Source organism: Engystomops pustulosus, chromosome 6 (assembly GCF_040894005.1).
Source record: "Engystomops pustulosus chromosome 6, aEngPut4.maternal, whole genome shotgun sequence".
Classification (NCBI taxonomy): Eukaryota; Metazoa; Chordata; class Amphibia; order Anura; family Leptodactylidae; genus Engystomops; species Engystomops pustulosus.
Genome location: NC_092416.1, coordinates 47,859,228 through 47,881,683, shown reverse-complemented (window position 1 = coordinate 47,881,683; position 22,456 = coordinate 47,859,228). Strand labels below are relative to the sequence as shown.

Below are 22,456 nucleotides of genomic sequence, written 5' to 3'. Positions count from 1 at the left end.
GGGCGAGGTTTGGGCTGTGGTGGGGTTTGTGGTAGAGGGCATGGTGGTTCGCAATAGTGGGTTTGCGATAGCGGGCTGGGGTCCGGGCGGGGGGAGGGCTTGTGGTTGCAGGCACAGTTTGTGCTGGTAGTTTTGCGGCTTGCGGGCGGAGTTTAGGGGAGGGGCGGGAGCGAGCAGGAAATCATCCCTCCTGCTGGTATATTATGCCCCAAATAAAAAAAATTCACTTACCTCAGACTCCGCGTTCCTCCGGCTTCTTCTGTTCTGCACACAGAGTAAGGTGCCCAGCGCTGGCAGCGTAATGACATCATTACGCTGCCAGCACTGGGGCGCTTACTGTCCTGTGCGCTGTAGTGATCAGACAGAGCAGGCAGCGTCAGCGCCCTGCTCTGTCATGGCTTTTAGCAGTATCGGAGCGCGGCTCCGATACTGCTTAAAGCTGAGTTAAATTCAAAGGACCCGCGTGCCAGCAGTGAGGGCTCTGCGTGCCCCCTCTGGCACGCGTGCCATAGGTTCGCCATCGCTGACATAGAGGTTCACTATGTATATTGTACTCCCCTCGTGCAGCAGTGCCAATGCCATCTACTGAACAAAAAAAACTGATGCTCTTAGGAACATTATGGGAGATTTATCACAAGTCTCTGAGAGTAGAACTGTTCTAGTTGCCCATAGCAAACAATCAGAGCTCAGCTTTCATTTTATAATCTGCTGTGGGAGAATGAAAGCTGAGCTGTGATTGGTTGCCATGGGCAAATGGGACTCTGATAAAAGGGGACCAGGTTGTACATGGAGGTAGGTATTTCTCTTTATTGGGTAATACGTAGCCGCTCTTACCAAAATGATCAAAATCGTTTCTTTGTTTCTAAGTCAAAAACACACAAGTCAGTATTAAAGATAAAAGTGGCCGTCCACTTTAACCAAATTTCAGAAAATAATTGACATTTTTTCTGCAATGAAAAGTTGTACAATTTTCCATATATACTTTCTGTATCAATTCCTCGCTGTTTTCTACATCTCTGCTTGCTGTCGTTCTACATGAAGCTTCATTGTTTACTTCCTGTGGATGAACACGGGTCCCTGGTCATGTGATGTCACACAGGTGCACAGCTCATTATTTCACACAGCTCTAATTACCATATATAGTCGTGTATAAGCAGAGTTTTCAGCACAAAAACTGTTCTGTTAGCTTATACACTAGTCATGAAAAAAAATAAACTTACATACGCACCCTGAGGCGCCCAGATGCTCAGCGCGCCTCCCGATACTTGCCGCGGCTCCTGGCGGCTCCTCTTCTATCTTCTCTATGCTGTATTAGCCGGCAGAGACGCGTACATGGACGGGTCTCTGCCAGCTGTAACAACAGAGAGAAGAGCAGTCGTGGGGATGGGAGCATTGGGGAGCAGAGCCGAGCATCGGGACCTATATACTACTGGGGGCTGGCAGGCTATATACTACTGGGAGCTGGCAGGCTATATACTACTGGGGGCTGGCAGGCTATATACTACTGGGGGCTGGCAGGCTATATACTACTGGGGGCTGGCAGGCTATATACTACTGGGGGCTGGCAGGCTATATACAACTGGGGGCTGGTTGGCTATATATTACTGAGGGCTGGCCGGCTATAGACTGGGAGGCTGTGACCAATGCATTTCCCACCCTCGGATTATACTCAAGTCAATAGGTTTTCCCAAGTTTTGGTGGTAACATTAGGGGACTTGGCTTATACTTGGGCGGCTTATACTCGAATATATACAATACTTTCTGTTATACTAATGAGCTGGGCACCTGTGTGACATCACATGACCAGAGACAGATTTCTTTCCACAGGATGTAAACAATGAAGTTTCCTGTTTAATGAAAGCAAGCAGAGATCTAGAAAACGGAATAATTGATACAGAAAGTGAATTGGAAAATTGTATAACTTTTCATTGCACAAACCATATCAATCATTTGTGCAATCCCCTATAAGTGCTACAAAACCAGTTTTTAAATTAAGCCATAGGTTCCTGAAAGAAGCCCCCCTCCCCTCCGCAGCATCTGAAGACCACTGGAGCTTTTATTCCCACAAAACTTCATAAATTATTCTGCATACCAAAATCTAGCTCAGGACAGGGCTTCAAGTGCTTCAGATATTAAACCCATGAAAATGCATATTTGTAATGGAAACTCGGACAGATTCCTGATAGACTTCAGCCAAGCCTTTGATGACAGTAAGACAATGAGACAGGAACTAACCTTGTGCTGCCCAGTAACGCAGTCCGCTGCCTGTAATCTCTCCATGCACAAATTCCCCCTCGTAGTAACTTCCATCTCTAAATAAGAGCTTCCCGTGACCTGTAATAAAGTGCTCATTACTGCTTCGAATGGCATAAATAACTGCTCTAAGCTAGAACAAAACAGAATGGGTTAACAAAAAATATTTTGTACCTATATACTGTCTCTGGCAGTCTCTTTCAGTCGACGACTGTACCTGCCAGTCTCTTTCAGTCGGTGACTGTCCCTGGGAATCTCTTGAGACTGTCCCCGGAAGTCTCTTTCAGTCGGTGCCTGTCCCTGGGAGTCTCATGTGACTATCCCCGGCAGTCTCTTTCAGTCGGTGACTGTCCCCGGCAGTCTCTTTCCGTCGGTGACTGTCCCCGGCAGTTTCTTTCAGTCGGTGACTGTCCCTGGCAGTCTCTTTCAGTCGGTGACTGTCCCCGGCATTCTCTTTCAGTCAGTGACTGTCCCCGGCAGTTTCTTTCAGTCGGTGACTGTCCCTGGCAGTCTCTTTCAGTCTGTGACTGTCCCCGGCAGTCTCTTTCAGTCGGTGACTGTCCCTGGCAGTCTCTTTCAGTCGGTGACTGTCCCAGGCAGTCTCTTTCAGTCGGTGACTGCTCCCCGGCAGTCTCTTTCAGGTCGGTGACTGCTCCCCGGCAGTCTCTTTCAGTCGGTGACTGCTCCCCGGCAGTCTCTTTCAGTCGGTGACTGCTCCCCGGCAGTCCCTAAGCAATGTGAACCACCAGGGTGATTTAATAACCCTTCAGAATCTGTACACTCTTTTTGTGGCTAATACTTACCTGAATCCCCCACCCCCACCTATCTATAGGACACTTGCAGCCTAAATAGGTATATTACAAAAGACCAAGAGGGAATCAGTTAACACAACACTGACAATACCTAGTGTGAACAGTAACACAGGGTAACTAGAGTCAAACATCCAACATTATAATAAACTCTACTGACAGAAAGCACTACATGAGAGTATGTGACTCCCATTCTGGTATACCCGGGAACACCACTCATCTGTTTATTTTGACATATACGTTGAGCGGTACACTGTGTTCTTAATTTCCCAATCTTCACTATAACTTTTTAATAAAATACGTTAATAAAAGTTACATTTTAGTACTTGGTTATGGTATAGATGCGCTAAACGATAGCCCCCTTTTGGATAAACTATGGAAATGTGCACTGCACAAGCATGAGAGAAGGACTAAATAGACAAAAATACAACTTACCATGTTTTTTACCGTCTTTCCATTCGCCTTCATAGCGGAAAAATGAATTTGCATAAACATAAATTCCATAACCTAAAATGGAAAAAAAAAATTGAAAACAGAATGACCATGTTAAATCCCCTATACCAGTGATGGCGAACCTTTTAGACACAGAGTTCCCAGACTACAACCAAAACCCACTTATTTCTCCCAAAGTGTCAACATTTAAGTACAATTTAAGCAGTAACTTCTTGCTCCTTTCTCTGTTATAGGTTTCAATCGTATCAGTATCCTAAGAACACCAATACAGTATAAAGAAAGGGTGACAAATTCAGGTTCCCCTGAATAGGAAGAATTTTCGGGCCTGGAGCTGAAGCTACAATGATAATGCAGATCTGCCCACACATTCCTCCTGTAGTCCCAGGTAGCACTGTCGCCTTAAGACAGCACTGAGTGCAGAAAGTCCTGGGCTGTCTGGGAATCCATGAAGATCCCTTGTGTCCTCTTTGGTGATGGCCTGAGTGCCCACAGACAGGGCTCCGAATGCCACCTCTGGCACCCGTGCCATAGGTTCGCCACCATAGGGCCTATACAAAAAAGAATGCAATTAAAATCACATATTTACCATACGTATAATGACCAAAAATAGAGGGAGACATGCTCCTTCACAGTGTAGCAGCCTGTGAAGCCAGAGCGCCTTCCCCCCAGAATAAGTGCCCCTGGTTTATCATGCTTCATTTTAACGAAAGATTTCTTTTAAATTGGTTCTTTTTCTTTTTGAAGGCTATTACTGAGCAGGGGACATAGGTCAGAGTTTGTGCGCTCCATTGAATTCTATGACATCTGGGGAAGGTTACACTGTGGCCTCTCCTGGATGTTCTAGTCCCTGTAAGGAAGCTCAAGGGTGTTTATCATCCCCTCTTTGTTAATTACCAGGAGTCCCTGTGGTTCTGTGTTTTGGGGATGAATTTATTCATTTTAGGGGTTGAGCACAAATTGGAAAGTTTAGCAGGGTAAGTACAAACTGAGAAGTCTCCAGTATAAGTAGTTTTGCGCTCTGGGGGTCTTCAGTAATAGAAGTTTTATGCTCTGGGGGTCTCTGGTATTTGTCTGCTCTGGGGTCTACACTATTAGTAGTTTTATTCTCTAGAGGTCTCTGGTATAATTTCCTGCTATAGGTATTATTATCTGCTATGTCGTCTCCAGTATTGTATAATGTGGGGGTCTCCAGTATTATTATTGTCTACTCTAGGGGTCTCTCCATTACTATAGTTGTCTGCTGCTAAAATTGAGAAGTATGACCATATGACAAATAAATGTTCCTCACGCATGGCCTAGATCCTTAGATAAGGAATAGAACAGTCATTTATAGGAAATTGCATCATTTCTTTCATTTATTATAGATTTCATCTGTGACACACATCTTTTCTTTTTTGTGTTAATCTATTGGTAGTGTGTTGGTTTACTATACTTCTATCCACTTGGTTGTGCAGGTCCCCATTCATGTTTTACAATATGGGTGAACCTATTAAAGGGAACCTGTCACCAGGGACCTCATTTTTCACTAAAGACAGATTGTAAAAGCCCATGACACCAGCAGTGCAAATCTGCCTTTCTGCCTTTTCTAAGCATTTGTATTACAATATAATTGTGTGTTATAACTTACTCATTCACCCTGACAAAATCGTGGGGTAGTCACAGGGGCTGGACTTTGGTTTGAATGCATTTCAAAAAACAACGTGTGACATGTCTGTGTTACTCACTCCTCAGATCTTAGCCCCCACCTTTGTGCTGCTGTCTAGCTCCTCCTCCTGCTCCTCAGAGGTTACAGCCTGGTCAACCTGACATCAGTGGGGGAGGGATAATCTGTACAGGAGCACAAACATGGAAACAGCCTGCAGCTCAAACAGGTCACATGTTATTTTTTAAAATGCATGCAAACCAAAGTCCAGCCCCTGTGACTACCCCAGGATTTTGTCAGGATACAAGAGTAAGTTATAACCCACAATTATATTGTAATGCACATGCTTAGAAAAGGCAGAGAGGCATTTTTGCAGTGCAGGTGTCATGGGCTTTTACAATCTGTCTTTAGTGAAAATGAGGTCCCTGGTGACAGGTTCCCTTTAAGAGAATTGTATTTACCCCAGGTATCAGGGTCGGCTTCAGGTTTCAGTAGGCCGACAGAGCTTCAGTGGGCCCCATTGCAGTGGACTCATGTGGCCGTACTAAAAATTCTAAAACTAAAACTGTCTCCTCTTCCCTAAAATATTCCCTAGTTTATTGCACCAAACAGCCTCTTCATGGTTTTATTTAAAGCCCCACTCACACCCTCTGGATTCCTTATGTTAAGCCTTATGTGGGCCCCACCCAGCAGCCCTGGGCCCCAGGAATTGCCCAGGTGCGCCCATTGCTGGAGCCAGCCCTGTTCGGTATACTTTCTTATTCATGCCCAATCACTTTAAGGCTCAAATACGACCAATCTTTATCAAGATACTTACTAAACAATATCTAACAATTTAGTCACACATCTTTTCCCCGTGGGTCGATATCCCCAGTGTAGTAAAATTCCTCCCCCACATCAGAAGGCTCAATGACCCCTCAAAGCCGATGCATGCAGTATAATAGCGGTAACTACCAGCAAGGGTTTCCATGCCCTTTAAGTAAATATCCCTTTATGACCCGTTGTAGTTCCTCCCGGGGATGCCCCATACGTGCCACAGTTAACTAAACATGACATCACTGCTATTGGTATCTTGCAGGGCGGCCTCCCAGTAGGACACCGTCTCATATAACTAACCTAGGTAACCCAACTGAATCTAAATAATGAAATGACCACATCCACTCCATTAATAAAGTATCTGTGCATCACTGCTGGGACATTCACATGTTATTCCGGAGCCAAGAATCCATAAAAGTGGCAGCTTGCATCGTTCCCATAAATGACATTAGTTCCATATTAAGCAGTGGGTAGTTTTTCCCAACCAAATGTCAATCTCGAGGCCTGCCAAGACAAAGACGGACTGTTTACATCACGCTGTCTTAAAAGGTTGTTTTTCGTTTTAAGTCGGTGTATCAGATGGCCGTATATTACAATGCGGAGTGAAGTCAGCCTGGGTAAGCAGGTAGCGGGTAACAGGAATGTGCAGGGCGATCTGCGCCTTGAGTCATCACTATTTCTTTTGGACGGAGCTGAAACGCTGCAGCAGCTGCAGTACAAAGTTTAGCTTGGCCCCGTCCTCTTGATGTTAGATTCATTTATTTCTCCATCACACACTCAGGGGTTGAGGGCTGAGCTACTACAGAGACAAACAATATACATACATGGTTCCCTGGATACTTTCTCTACACAATGATCTTACCCTACATTCAATTTTAATTTTTTTATTTATTAAATTATTTTACTCTGTTCCCTTATAAAGAACGGCTGGACCATTATACAAGCCCTTATACCTTTTGTGTCACCCCCCTCATCCTCATAGACTGTAAGCTCTTGTGTCACCACCTCATCCTCATAGACTGTAAGTTCATGTGTCACCCCCTCATCCTCATAGACTGTAAGCTCTTGTGTCACCCCCTCATCCTCATAGACTGTAAGCTCTTGTGTCACCCCTCATCCTCATAGACTGTAAGCTCTTGTGTCACCACCTCATCCTCATAGACTGTAAGCTCATGTGTCACCCCCTCATCCTCATAGACTGTAAGCTCTTGTGTCACCCCCTCATCCTCATAGACTGTAAGCTCTTGTGTCACCCCCTCATCCTCATAGACTGTAAGCTCTTGTGTCACCCCCTCATTCTCATAGACTGTAAGCTCTTGTGTCACCCGCTCATCCTCATAGACTGTTAGTCTTGTGAGCGGGGCCCTCACTCCTATTGTACCATATGACTGCTTGTACTCTATAATGTAATATTATATTTGTATATGTCCCCTATGATTTGTAAAGCGCTACTGAATTTGATGGCGCTATATAAATAAAGATTATTATTATTATACAATACAATATATTTAAAGGGAAGCATTCATCTGAAATTACCTACTAAACCATCTGTATTTTGTGATGCCTCTCAACACATTTCATATGATTCTTTTTTGGCCCGGTGTGGTGGCATCATCTAGAAAATCATAGTTTAGCACTGGACTTCACTGTGACTAATCCCGGCTCCCCTGATGTTTGGTATATGATGTCAATCACAGCAGAGAGGGTGTTCTGAGAGGGGGGAGCTTGACTTAAAGGACACCTGTCATCAGGTCTGTGTCACTTGTCCTGTCACTACTACCTGTTGGAGCAGCTCACAAGGATCCCATCCCAGCCTTTATCTAGTTATTTCATACATTAATCATTGTGAAATCATCTATTTTTTATCATGTAAATGAGGCTGGTCACATGGTCAGAGGCAGTGATGTCACCCCTGTTACCCCTCCCCTCTCCTCCCTCTGCTCATGTCTGTGGGTAATGTATAGTAAAGCATTGCTAGTGTGTGTGCTGCATCTGCTGACATGCTGTATCCTCCTAATATACAGGTGAGAGACACAGACATCAGCTACACATGAATCTGACATGTTCTGCTGTAACATGGCTGCCTGGAGCTGCTGTATCTCTCCTATACACACACATGCACACACAGGCTGCAGGGGGCGTGGCCACCAGCACCAGGAAGCACATCATTATACAGGCTGTCAGTCAAACACTGGGGGTGTGGCTGTGCCTCCCACTCATGAATAGAGTGGACAGCTTGAATATGCTAATGCTTCATTGGACATTTCACAGGTCATTTGCATACAGCTTTAGGACCTCATTGCTTAGGTTTACAGGCATGTAGAGGGACAATGAAGGGATAGAGGCAATGCTCTCTAATGGCAGTTTATGAAAATATATTTAGTTTAGGGGGTTATTTTGCATGACGGGTTCTCTTTAAAGGCGGAACTCTTCACCTACTTGATTTTATACATCTCACAACAAAGTAGATTTTCTGGATAGTGCCATGATGCCATGAAAGAAACATGATCTGGAATCTTGCTGGAAGTAGTTAATAAGGTCATTTTCTGCTGACAGGTTCCCTTTAAATTACCATAACTTGCAAAATGATCCTTTTTTCTTAGATTTCTCATGTCACAACAAAGTGGAGAAACTTGGTCCCCCTGAAAGGGGTTGAAAAAAGTTTGTTTGATTTTAAAAACTTCTGTGAGAAAATAAAATCTGATCAATCTCAGCCGTGTGCATATGTTATAAAGCAAAAAAATCTGAATCCAAAGATCCAATTAGGGGGATTGTACACATCTTACAATAATCATTTTATAGAAGAGGATCATCCAGCTTGTTCTTCTACTGCGACAGAATATTAAGTCACATTTAAAGGGAATGTGTTCCTGTGCCTCCACCACCATCATATAATGTTCTGTAATGTATCCCTATACACATCGTATGGAACTGACCCATTAGTAGTCACAACATGGAGTCACTCAGATGTATAATCATGGTGCCCATCTGATAGCGTGGCTGGGACACATCATCATGACATGTAAGGTGTAGTGATACTATAGGGCAGTGATGGCTAACCTATGACACGCGTGTCAGTGCTGACACACGTAGCCATTTTCACTGACACACGGCTGCCTGAGAGTTAAGTTTCATCCTACATGACCAGGTGCAGTAGCCGGGAGGCTGAGAGATTGCACTGAGCTCCCAGCAGTCCCCCCTACTCCTCCTCCCCCGGGCCGGCCCCTCCCCCTGTGTGAGCTGTGTCTTTTGTCTCCAGTCAGCATGGGGCACAGCAGGAGAGGTGACCCGGCCATACACCCAGGAGGCTCCTCTGCAGCTCCTGATAGTTGTGGAGGGGGGAAGATGGCAGCACAGTCAGAGGTCACATCGCTGCTGCCTTGTGTGATGTCCCAGCAGCTGCCACCTCTACACTGACCAGGGCCGGATTATAGGCGGGGCTCCCGGGGCTCGAGCCCCGGGACCCCCACCATCTTGCCCCCCCTAGGGGCCCCCACCAGATCGCACCTCCCGCGCCACCCGTCTGAGATGCCCGCCGCTCCCAGACTCAGGTGACCGCCTCCCCGCTCATCTCCCTTCACGACAGAGACGCCTCCACCTCCCAGGCCGCCCCCTCAGCACAGGTGACAGCGCCTCCACCTCCAAGGCCGCCCCCCTCGGCACAGGTTACCGCCTCCCGCCCGCCCATCCCCAGGCATGTGTGGCCGAGCAACCAACCCCCGCCGGCCCGCCTAAACAAGAAACCCGCTCAATTGCCCCGCCCCCCCCCCCCCCGAACAGGCAGCCACCGCCCCCCCCTCCCATCCCCGGCCGAACAAGCGAGCCCCGGCACAGGTGACCGCCTGCCGGCCCGCCCATCCCCCGCCATTCATGGCCGTGACATCAACCCCCGCGCCAGGACAAGCAAGCCCGCGCCCCCTTCTCAAACAAGCACCTGCCGCCCCTCCCCGGCCGAACAAGCGACACCCCCCTCCCCTCCGCTCCCCGCTTGGAAAAGCACCCGGCGCCCCCCCTGAACAATCGTCACCCCCACCTCCGCCCCCCCGCTTGAAAAAGCACCCGTCGCCCCCCCCCTCCCCGTCCGAACAAGCGGCACCCCCCCCCCCTTGAACAAGCACCGCCGACCCCCTACCAGCAGAACAACAACCAAAAGACCCCCCACCCGCCTGAAGCCACGGCCGGTCACCCTAAGAGGTAAGTATATACATATATATTTATCTGTATGTATATACTGTGTATATACAGTGTATATACTGTGTATATGTGTATATACAGTGTATATACTGTGTATATGTGTATATACAGTGTATATACTGTGTATATGTGTATATACAGTGTATATACTGTTTATATGTGTATATACAGTGTATATACTGTGTATATGTGTATATACTGTGTATATGTGTATATACAGTGTATATACTGTGTATATGTGTATATGCAGTGTATATACTGTGTATATGTGTATATACAGTGTATATACTGTGTATATGTGTATATATTGTTTGTATATACTGTGTATATACAGTGTATATACTGTGTATATGTGTATATACAGTGTATATACTGTGTATATGTGTATATACAGTGTATATACTGTGTATTTATGTGTATATATTGTTTGTATATTGGTATATTCTGTGTATTTATGTGTATATACTGTGTATATGGGTATATACATGTATGTACAGTATATACATACATATACTGTGTATATATGTATATACTGTGCATATACTGTGTATATATGCATGTACAGCGTAAAAAAGCATCTACTGTGTATATGGGTATATATGCATTACTGTGTACATACTGTGTATATGGGTATATATGCATTACTGTGTATATACTGTGTATATGGGTATATATGCATCTACTGTGTATATACTGTGTATATGTGTATATGGGTATATATGCATATACTGTGTATATACTGTGTATATATGCATATACTGTGTATATGGGTATATATGCATCTCCTGTGTATATACTGTGTATATGGGTATATATGCATTACTGTGTATATACTGTGTATATGGGTATATATGCATCTACTGTGTATATACTGTGTATATGGGTATATATGCATATACTGTGTATATGGGTATATATGCATCTCTTGTGTATATACTGTGTATATGGGTATATATGCATCTCCTGTGTATATACTTTGTATATGGGTATATATGCATCTACTGTGTATATACTGTGTATATGGGTATATATGCATCTACTGTGTATATACTGTGTATATGGGTATATATGCATCTACTGTGTATATACTGTGTATATGGGTATATATGCATCTACTGTGTATATACTGTGTATATGGGTATATATGCATCTACTGTGTATATGGGTATATATGCATCTACTGTGTATATGGGTATATATGCATCTACTGTGTATATACTGTGTATATGGGTATATATGCATCTCCTGTGTATATACTGTGTATATGGGTATATATGCATCTCCTGTGTATATACTGTGTATATAGGCATATATGCATCTACTGTGATGCATATACTGTATTTATACACTCATATATGTGTGTACATTTAAATTTATATATATATATATATATATATATATATATATATATATATATATATATATATATTATGCTGGGTATATGGTATGTGGGTATATGCTGTATATACTGAATGTGTGTGTATTTGCTGTATGTGTGTATATACTTTATGAGTTTGTATATACTCTGTATTAGTGTATAAATGTATATGAGTGCATAAATGTGTGTGTATATATGGGTGCAAGTATATGCGTGTAGAACTTTATCTGTGTGTATATAAGTATATAAAGGTGTGTATATATCAGTGTGGGGGATGTATACCTGGCCACAGTATGTAGCTGTGTTACTGGGGATGAGCCGGCTGTATGTAGCTGTGTTCCTGGGGATGAGGTGGGTGTATGTAGTGGTGTTACTGGGGATGAGGCGGGTGTATGTAGCTGTGTTAATGGGGGGAAGGCGGCTGTATGTAGCTGTGTTACTGGGGATGAAGCGGCTGTATGTAGCTGTGTTACTGGGGGTGAGGCGGTTGTATGTAGTGGTGTTACTGGAGAGGCAGCTGTATGTAGCTGTGTTACTGGGGATGAGGTGGCTGTATGTAGCTGTGTTCCTGGGGATGAGGCGGCTGTATGTAGCTGTGTTCCTGGGGATGAGGCGGCTGTATGTAGCTGTGTTACAGGGGATGAGGTGGGTGTATGTAGCTGTGTTCCTGGGGATGAGGCGGCTGTATGTAGCTGTGTTCCTGGGGATGAGGCGGCTGTATGTAGCTGTGTTCCTGGGGATGCGGCGGCTGTATGTAGCTGTGTTCCTGGGGATGAGGCGGGTGTATGTAGTGGTGTTACTGGGGATGAGGCGGGTGTATGTAGCTGTGTTAATGGGGGGAAGGCGGCTGTATGTAGCTGTGTTCCTGGGGATGAGGCGGCTGTATGTAGCTGTGTTACTGGGGGTGAGGCGGCTGTATGTAGCTGTGTTCCTGGGGATGAGGCGGGTGTATGTATCTGTGTTACTGGGGATGAGGCGGGTGTATGTAGCTGTGTTCCTGGGGATGAGGCGGCTGTATGTAGCTGTGTTCCTGGGGATGCGGCGGCTGTATGTAGCTGTGTTCCTGGGGATGAGGCGGGTGTATGTAGTGGTGTTACTGGGGATGAGGCGGGTGTATGTAGCTGTGTTAATGGGGGGAAGGCGGCTGTATGTAGCTGTGTTCCTGGGGATGAGGCGGCTGTATGTAGCTGTGTTACTGGGGGTGAGGCGGCTGTATGTAGCTGTGTTCCTGGGGATGAGGCGGGTGTATGTATCTGTGTTACTGGGGATGAGGCGGGTGTATGTAGCTGTGTTCCTGGGGATGAGGCGGGTGTATGTATCTGTGTTACTGGGGATGAGGCGGGTGTATGTAGCTGTGTTCCTGGGGATGAGGCGGCTGTATGTAGCTGTGTTAATGGGGGGAAGGCGGCTGTATGTAGCTGTGTTCCTGGGGATGAGGCGGCTGTATGTAGCTGTGTTACTGGGGGTGAGGCGGCTGTATGTAGCTGTGTTCCTGGGGATAAGGCGGGTGTATGTATCTGTGTTACTGGGGATGAGGCGGGTGTATGTAGCTGTGTTCCTGGGGATGAGGCGGCTGTATGTAGCTGTGTTCCTGGGGATGAGGCGGGTGTATGTAGCTGTGTTCCTGGGGATGAGAAGGCTGTATGTAGCTGTGTTCCTGGGGATGAGGCGGGTGTATGTAGCTGTGTTTCTGGGGATGAGGCGGCTGTATGTAGCTGTGTTACTGGGGGCAAGGCGGCTGAATGTAGCTGTGTTACTGGGGGTGAGGCGGCTGTATGTAGCTGTGTTACTGGGGATGAGGCGGCTGTATGTAGCTGTGTTACTGGGGGTGAGGCGGCTGTATGTAGCTGTGTTTCTGGGGATGAGGCGGCTGTATGTAGCTGTGTTTCTGGGGATGAGGCGGGTGTATGTAGCTGTGTTCCTGGGGATGAGGTGGGTGTATGTAGCGGTGTTACTGGGGACGAGGTGGGTGTATGTAGCGGTGTTACTGGGGACGAGGCGGCTGTATGTAGCTGTGTTACTGCGGACGAGGCGGCTGTATGTAGCTGTGTTACTGGGAGCGAGGCGGCTGTATGTAGCTGTGTTACTGGGGGTGAGGCGGCTGCGTATAGCTGTGTTACTGGGGATGAGCCAGCTGTATGTAGCTGTGTTACTAGGGGCGAGGCGGCTGTATGTAGCTGTGTTACTAGGGGCGAGGCGGCTGTATGTAGCGGTGTTACTGCTGGGATAGTGGAAAGGAAGCAGGAGGATGTGTATGTACGCTACACTCAGTGGGGGCCTCCACCAGATTTTGCGCCCAGGGGCCCCCACCAACCTTAATCCGGCCCTGACACTGACCATCTCCACAGCAGGGGCAAGGGAGGACAACAACTCTTAGTAAGTAAGGTCAGTGCACTATATGATAGAAGACAGTCATCAGGGCTTGTGTGTCAGTTTTGTGACGTACAAGCCCTGAAATAATCGCAACGCCTTGCAAATCGCCAACCATTGCGATTATTTTGCTCCTCACACCTTCTCCATGCCAAGAGGGCATGAAGGAGATGCAGACAGCGGCGCCTGCGCCCTCGCTATAACCTGTGAACTTTCATGACAGAAAGTTCACAGGTTACTAAGCATTTCCACACGTGTCTGATTGTAACCGATCTATTACAATGTGTGATTTGCACATAGTAATAGATGATTGGGAAAATCCCCATATACTGCCATAATGTAGTATACTGTAGTATGGCAGTACATGGTAGGATCAATCACACAACCTAGGGTTAAAGTACCCTAGAAGTTAAATAATATACGTATTTGTTATTTAAACTATAAATATCACAAAATTATGTTTTTTTGTCAAGGTGACACACCACCCGAGTTATGCTCGGTTTTTTGGCGAATTTTGACACACCAAGCTCAAAAGGTTGCCCATCACTGCTATAGGGAATTGTCATTCTTCCTGGCACTAATGCAGATAGAGTCTTAAACATGATAACCTAGGATGCCAATGAATACTAAATATGGTTCTGTCCCCGGTGGGTATAAACCTTAGACGTGCCAACTGAATAGCAAGTACTCAGCCTGATTAATATGCCACGTGTCCATGCCCTGGAGTTTTGGGGAGTGGGGGGTGGTGGGATAAGGGAGTCATTTTCATGCAGTTTTGTAACAGGCTATTAATTTACAGCATAGAAATTGACAGCAATGGGACAGGTTCTCTTTATAGCTTAGGAGACCTCAACCTATGCTGGGATCCACGTGGCAGCATATACCGAAACTCAACACGTGCAGACATTTTCTTCTCACCTATGAAGACAAAAAGCACATCCCTCCCCCCACCCAAGCGCTATAAAATAAGAAACCCCGGCAACAACAGGGTCCCAGTCAGGATTGCTTCACAGTATTGCAGCCAAAGTGACCAAATTAGCCCCAAAACTAGGAGTTATGGGTCAACGAGAGCGGTGTAACTTGAGGGGGGTAGAGGGTGCAGAAGCAACAGGGCCCAAGAGCTCAGGGGGCCCATATGGGTACCTTTCCTATATGAGAAGACTAGTACTATGAACAATACTTTATATTTGGGGGCCTGGCGCACATATTGCACTGGGCCCAACAGCTTCAAGTTACACCATTGGTCAAAGATGACTGACAGATCCCAGCTAGCCCCCCGATCACTGACAACAACACGAGGAAGTAGCGACAGCCACAAGGCAAGGTCCTCTGCAACATGTGTACTAGATAATGGATTGTACTAATAGAAAAGGGATTGAAATAAATTAAGAACAACCACGATACACATAAGATACGTGGTGGAGACCGGAGTGGAGAGGTGAGAACACTTAGCATGATTCTTTGATGGCTTTCTCCAGATAAAAATCTATCATGATAGGCCAGGGACACTTACTCAAAGAGCCATGAGCTATTTGTTATCAATGGCCTCATCCCTGAATAATCAAATGTAAAAATTATACTAATGAGTCAGAAAGGTTCCTGGGGTTGTTACTGAAGTTCCACTGTGCTGTAGCTTCACAGGCTGTTACACTGTTTCCCGCTCCCTCTTGCTCTTCCAGCACTTCCTCCCTCTGTCTGATGCAACACTGCAGCAGAGGAAGTTTCAACACACAGTGGGATGAGATAGTGCTCCTTGTACAATGTAACAGCCTGTGAAGCTACAGTACAAAGTGGCTCTGGCAACAACCCCTGAACCCTTATAGTTAATTAGCATAATTTTAAAGTTGATTTGAGGTAGCAGGACATGGATAACAAATATAATATCACCACAGTCACAGTGACTGAATCTATGAGTCAGTGTCCCTGGTTTGTAATGATGGATGTTGATGTCAGATCTGCTTTCAATGGGTGGTACCAAGAGTTGTCTTACAATTCACAATTACAATCAGGTTGGTTTGGGTTCAACCCCTTATTTATCACGAAAAAGAACCCCTGCAATCAAGAGAACAGACTCTAACATTTCACGTGGACAAGTATCCCATTCTCACAAATTGAATGATGCAGGTTGAGCATACATCCTGCAACTCCATTAAATACTATGGGACCATCCTAAATTGCCGAGCACAGCGCTCAGGTATCCCCAGCACTCCCATTCTCTTTTTATACAAGTGTCGGATTTAGGAGAACGCTGTGCTCTACAAAATCCAACACTACCACACAGTTGAATGGAGTGGTAGGATGAATGCCACTAAATCAATCAGAAAGAACAGGAACCTCATTCTTGTGACCACACCCCCTTTCCTAAGACCTCAGTTAAATACTTTTTTTACACCTAGAAGTTTAATGTAGAGTTAAGTGGTAACGGATTCATGTATGTATTCTTACGACACTGTTCACATAGCTTCAAAAGGTGAAAAAAACACAACCGATGCTTATGTAGTAGTAAGAGCACTGATCATAAGCCGTATGAACCTAAATCGTACTACTGCGGCATGTCTGATACCGGCCATAATAATGTTCTTAGCTGGGTGACAGCCATTACAGTGATATCTGGTGCTATAACCGTACACAGTAACAGGTATGAAGTAGATGGAGACAGGATCGCATTAACAGTCCCCGGGGATGCAATTAACTCCCAGCCATTAGTATCACAAGCACAATAATCATTAGTGTTATGTGGATGTCACAGAAAATAGATATTAGACGACTTATATGTGTCCGGCTTCTGACTTCTGGAGACGGACCATGGTCACACTTGTAGTGCAAAAAATTTTGTAGCTAAGTGGTGGCCAACATAATTGTGTCATTTCCTTACACTATTTCCTGGGATACAGAATTCTGTTCAGCATACAGGGAGTCCTTGCATCATTCATTTCCCTGTAATTCAAGGAATCTTAACCACTGCACGGTGCTCAGGGGGGATGGGGCTAAATAACGGGCTTGTAAATGCCCTGTGTGCAGCTGGCCACGATCACAGGTTTGATCTCCCCACTGATGTGGGACAATAGAGGCCTCCATGTAGGGGTCAGTGGCCATCACAGGAAAGTCCTGACAGTGGAATTTAATAAAGATATTTATGCAAAAGAAAAATTGAGAGAATTTGGAATTCTACCTCCATTACTATTCATACCTAATGAATGGCAAAATTTTGGGTGCTTCCGCCAGTAGTGGGGGAGGTAGCCCAGGGCGCAAGCCTTCTAGGGGGCCCATTCAAGAAGCTAAGAGTAAGTCCGTCCATGGCAACAACTTTTCAATTGGTACATTGTGTATCGCCTCCCCTCACCATTTCCAGAAAGGGGGAAACTCGTGGGGCATCCTCCACCTGCTGCTTGGGCACAGCTTATTCCATCTCCCCAGCTCAGTGACTTGGGATTTGCTCAGTATCTATAAGGCCGGCGGCACACGTGGCGGTGTGCACCCGTTTTTGGACCGTTTTTAAGCAGTCCATAAAAAAAACTCTATAAAAACACCTTTGGCAATGTGTACACTATTCTCTAAGGGGACATGGGGGAGCCAGGAAAAGGGCTCCTGATGACAGGTTCTTTGAACCTCTCTTTCTCAACCTGAGCTTTTATTTATCTGCACCACTTGGGGCAGCAGGTGTTACCCTGGGGGGTGTTTCACTGTACCCCCAAGGAGTGTGGGAGTGTGTTTGGTGCTTGTACACTTTTTAAGTTTTTTCATGTATTGTCTTTTCATTGTTGCATAAATAAAGGTTTTTGTTTTCGGCTCATTATCACACCCTCTGTCTTTAGTTGATATTCAGGTTTTTGGTGTGAGAGCTACTATAATCAGAATATTTGGTTGTGCAGACCCTGCTCTTTATGGATAAAATATAAGATTAGTGCTGTCACGGCCATGCTTTATCAGGTTTGATTTTGATGGTCGATTTCCTGGACAATGCAGGGTTGCCAAAAAAAAATGAATAAAAAAAGCTCCCAATCCATGTGTCGCTCTAGAATTTTTGGTTTTCAAACCTGCACAGAAGTTTTGGGGTGTCAAAGATGCACTTATGACCACGGGGCATCACAACCTTTTATTGACCTCAAGTATGTGGAAGGAATTTTTCAGAAATACTGGAAAAAGGACTGAGGATCAGTGTATTTTGATACATTCTAATGGAAAAAAATCTCACAGGCAATATGATCGGTGCAATTTTTTTTTATACACTTGCTACGATTTTCCTCCATTTTCCCCACTTTTTGGGTGCTGTGGCCTCTGCTCCTATCCACCCTGTAATATCCATTAGTGACTGATCAGTATACAGCAGTGATCATACTGATCGCACAGCGCGCTATTGATTACCATGTCGGAGCTGTCTCTTCACGTCACCCACGTAATGCTGAGAAGCTCTCGTCACGTTCCTGGGGGCCGCCATCTTGTGCTGCAATGTTTACATAGCAACCAATCGTAACGACTGATGAGGCGTAACTAAGGGGCGGGGCTTAGACGCGAGCTAATATCCCATAAACGCCGCCCAATTATCGCGATGGCTGGACTAGGACAGGAACAGTGGGCATGCGCGTTAATTAAAGGCACAGGGCGCATGGTGGATTAATTAACTCATACACTGCTGGGGGGGTTATGACGCTCCTGGACTGTAATAATGTATAGGAGACAAATGCTGATAGTTAGGGCTGATTATAGGAGTTATCAAATTTTCTACTTCTTAAAATTGCACTGTAGCATTATTGGGGTTAAAGGGCATGAACCTAAGCTTGCTGATCCCCACCTTTTTATGGTGACAAAGAGAAGTGCAATCACAATAGATAAAATAACAAATACAATAAGTAATATTTGGGAAGTGGTTTAGTCTTGTCCTCAATGGAGAACCGGTGTTGATTTCTTATCTTGAAAGTACATTGAAGCCGAATGGAGATGATAAAGCAGTCGGGTCGGACGAGTGCCACTAAGGTTTCACAGGCCAGTGTCACAACCATTCAACGTGTGGAGTATTTGTAGCTCAGTCCCATTCAAATGAGCTGCAGTACCAAGAACAACCACCCCACTAACTACAGCAGTAAAGACAAAACTTGGACATAGAAACACAATTCAACAGCTGTGAAGATGGGCTTGGCCCCGATGCATTTACACTGCATTTCTTCCGATCAGGAACAATGTGGAAATTTTTCATACACCAGCGCACAAGAAATCACCACCGATACATCATGTAGGGTGATGCCATACATGGCGTAGTGAACCCGTTTTTGGTCGTTTTTTTAAGCAGTCTGTTTAAAAACACATTTTTGAAAACGCATCTGTTTTTGACAGGTTTTATCAATTATCTTAATTAAAACTGGTCAAAAACGGATAAGTTTTTGGACGGACTGCTTAAAAATGGGCCAAAAACACATTCAAAATGCCACGTGTGACATCACCCTGAGGGCGCGTTCACACGTTCCGCTATCGTCGCGTTCATAACGCGGCGCTAGCGCACAGTGGGCGGGGCTCGGGCCGATCGCATATGCGTTTCCCGGGAAACACATTCGATTAATAACCCGATCGCATGCGTTTCTCTGGAAACGCATATGCGATCGCCCCAAACTCCGTCCCCTGTGCGCTAGCGCCGCGTTATGAACGCGGCTCTAGCGGAACGTGTGAACGCGCCCTAAGGCCTCCTGATTAGGGATGGGAAGAACCTATTAACTTCGAAGTTAAAAATCCTTTTCTGATCCGGGTACCAGACCCGAAGCCCAAAAAGTAACACCCACAAACCAGTGCTGGCAGCCAGCACCAATCACAGGTGTTTTTAGCAGTGGCGTTGAGCTGCCGTTTATTCGCGGGAGTTCAGACCTACTTAACAATACTCCTAATTTATTCAGCGGGGGGTACTACCTGGTGTAGATGTATGCAAACTTTTTGGTGGCTGAAGCCTGCAAACAATGCATCTTGTGTTCCTCTTTTGCCACTACAATAGTGGAGACATGGTGTAAACAACACGTGAATACACAGCATGTATAACACCCAGAGCAGCAGTATAATGTATTACTAGGAGGAGCAGCACAGTAGTTGTGTCATTCACAGGAGTTATCATACATGGCAATGCAAATCAGCTGTCTGCTCCAACATAATTCATCCCTTTTAGTTATCAATCACTTATTATTACATTACACTAAAGTATATAATGAAATGTGGGTGCAACATCCCCCACCAAAGCCTAGCCTTTTTGGGCTACTGAGTGGCTGGCTGAGCGCGGCCTAGCTGGGTACCGGAGGAACATGCCTTGTCCACAGCAGGCAGGTAGATTGCAAGAAAAGAGGGAGAGGCTGCAGGTATAGGACAGTTCTCCCTGGAGCAAACCCCTATGTAGGTGTAGGGATGTCTGGGTGATGTTAAGTGGGGTGCCCTTGATGTTAGTAACTTGTGGCAGGGATCACTTGGAGACAAGGAATGTGAGCCATAAACTTTATTCCAGAACACGGCAACCACAGTAGATAACAATTCAGTTGGATGGTGTTCGGCAAAGGTTGCTCACAGTCTGGGATAGGTGGCTTCAGGCTGGAGATAGGTGGCTGCTTCAGCTGCAGGGTTTTAGAGGCAGACCCTGGTATATCTTAGAGTCCTGCAGCAACAGGCCTACAGTCTGTGAGACGTGTGCTTCTTATGAAGCTCAGAAGAGAATACCCCATAACTTTCAACCCCAAGGGTGATGGCACACGTGGCGTTTTGAACCCGTTTTTAGACCGTTTTTAAGCAGTCCGTCAAAAAACGCATGTCATCAAAAGTGGCAAAAAAAGACACCAACCACAGCTCCGTGCACTGAAGTATGAAAAAGTTACTAAGCGCCAGGACATGGAAAAATGAAGAATTTTTTTTTCGTAAAGAAGGTTTTAATTTTTTTTAAATGTATGAAAACATTATAAAACCTGTACAAATTTGGTATCCTCAGGATCGTACCGAAACAAAGAATAAAGTAGACATGTTATTTGGGGAGCTCAGTGAAAGTTGTAAACTCTAAGCCCACAACAATATGGCTCAAATGCATTTTTTCATAATTATGACTGCATTCAGAATTTTTATCCCGCTTCCTGCTACACGGCATGGAATGATAAATACCAATACCAATATGAAGTGCAATTTGTTACGCAGAAAACAAGCCCAAACAGAGCTCTTTACATGGAAAAATAAAAAAGTTACAGAATTTTGAATGTGGGGAGTGAAAAATGAAAATGCAAAAACAAAAAAGGGCCACATCCCTGAAGGGATAAAGAGGTTTAATTCACAAGCACAATGCGTTGGCAGGGGTGTTGCATGGGCATCATTCCCAGCCCCCATATGCCATCAACTGTACCATACATTAATCATACAAGAAACCACCATGACATGTCCTGACACTATCATGCCAGTCCTGATGCCCAGCTCACCATGTATAAGGCAGGTGCCAGGCAGATGCCACCTAAAGGATTCCATGACCCCTGGCATCATGTGACCTGCACACAACCAACTGTCCGCTAGTCATAACTGTCGGCAACTGCAAATAGACAGACTTCAGAGAGTTACAGAAGATTTTTGCTAAGATACAGAAAATGGCGTCCACTGGACAAGGAGAAGATGGTGAAAGGAAGAAGAGGGAAGAGAAGAGGAAGAGAGAGGAAGATGGCACCTTTGGATTAAAAATGATCAAGAAGGAGAAAGGATTGGAGGATGAAGAGCCAACACCTGGGAGCAGCCAAGGACCAGCATCAGCAGCTTCATCATCCACCAGGTCCTGGATAGGGGCAATTTTGGCAAAGTAAGTTTGATGACTTATATTGACAGGGATGAGTTTTATCTATATAAAGGTTAATGGGGAGGAGGTATGTGTAGGATTGTGTCACTGGGTGTGTAAGCCTTTTAGGTGGTGGTGATCTCTAGGCTAAAATCCGGGAAAATGATTCTCTTTTTATGACTTCCATACTGTATGGCTTTTTCTCTTATTCAACACCACTTTCATGTACACTGTTATATATGTTATTATCAGACTCTGTCATTTTTTTTGAGGATTATTATAAATCTTTATTTAAAAATAATGAGTTTTTTTTTAGCTTATTTTATTGTCTATTGTTTCCTGTTATCAGCCATTTCTTGCTAAGTACATATAGAAATATTCCATCCAGAAATAGCCCAGTCCCCATATATCCCTATGTTTATTATAGCAAGGTCTGGTGCTGCTATAAGGGTGCGTTCCCATGTTCAGATTTTCATGCCCAAACCAAGAGTCTAATGAAAGCATTTCTCAGTTATATAATCTCATCCATTATGGTACACACCTAATTTTGGCTTCAAAAACTGCATCAGAAAAACTGAATGTGGGAATGTATCAAATAGTGCTATGTAGGGGTGGGGGGTTATTTCAATAGCTGGGGCTCTACCACTAAGCTAATACTTTTTTGTTGCCCATTGTAATCCATCAATGCTAATTTTTAAAATTGCTTTGGAATAATAAAGAGTTAAGCCTAAGCACTCCTTTAATACAGAATTATTATTTGAAAACAGGTAATC

The 22,456-nt window shown here is 45.0% G+C and overlaps 1 protein-coding gene across 4 annotated transcripts in view; it reads right to left on the bottom strand.

Annotated features, from left to right (window-relative positions):
• Positions 1 to 18,390, bottom strand: part of MORN1 (MORN repeat containing 1) — a 249,449-nt gene extending 231,059 nt beyond the window's left edge. For all 4 annotated transcript variants that reach the window (XM_072155971.1, XM_072155970.1, XM_072155972.1 and 1 more), the window contains exons 1-3: positions 18,281 to 18,390; positions 3,498 to 3,569; positions 2,236 to 2,334 (exon numbers count right to left, since the gene is read on the bottom strand). In XM_072155971.1, the coding sequence (XP_072012072.1) occupies positions 2,236 to 2,334; positions 3,498 to 3,569; positions 18,281 to 18,353 (244 nt within the window). In that variant the 5' untranslated portion in view covers positions 18,354 to 18,390. The remainder of the gene's footprint in view (positions 1 to 2,235; positions 2,335 to 3,497; positions 3,570 to 18,280) is intronic.
• Positions 18,391 to 22,456: the final 4,066 nt, after the last annotated feature.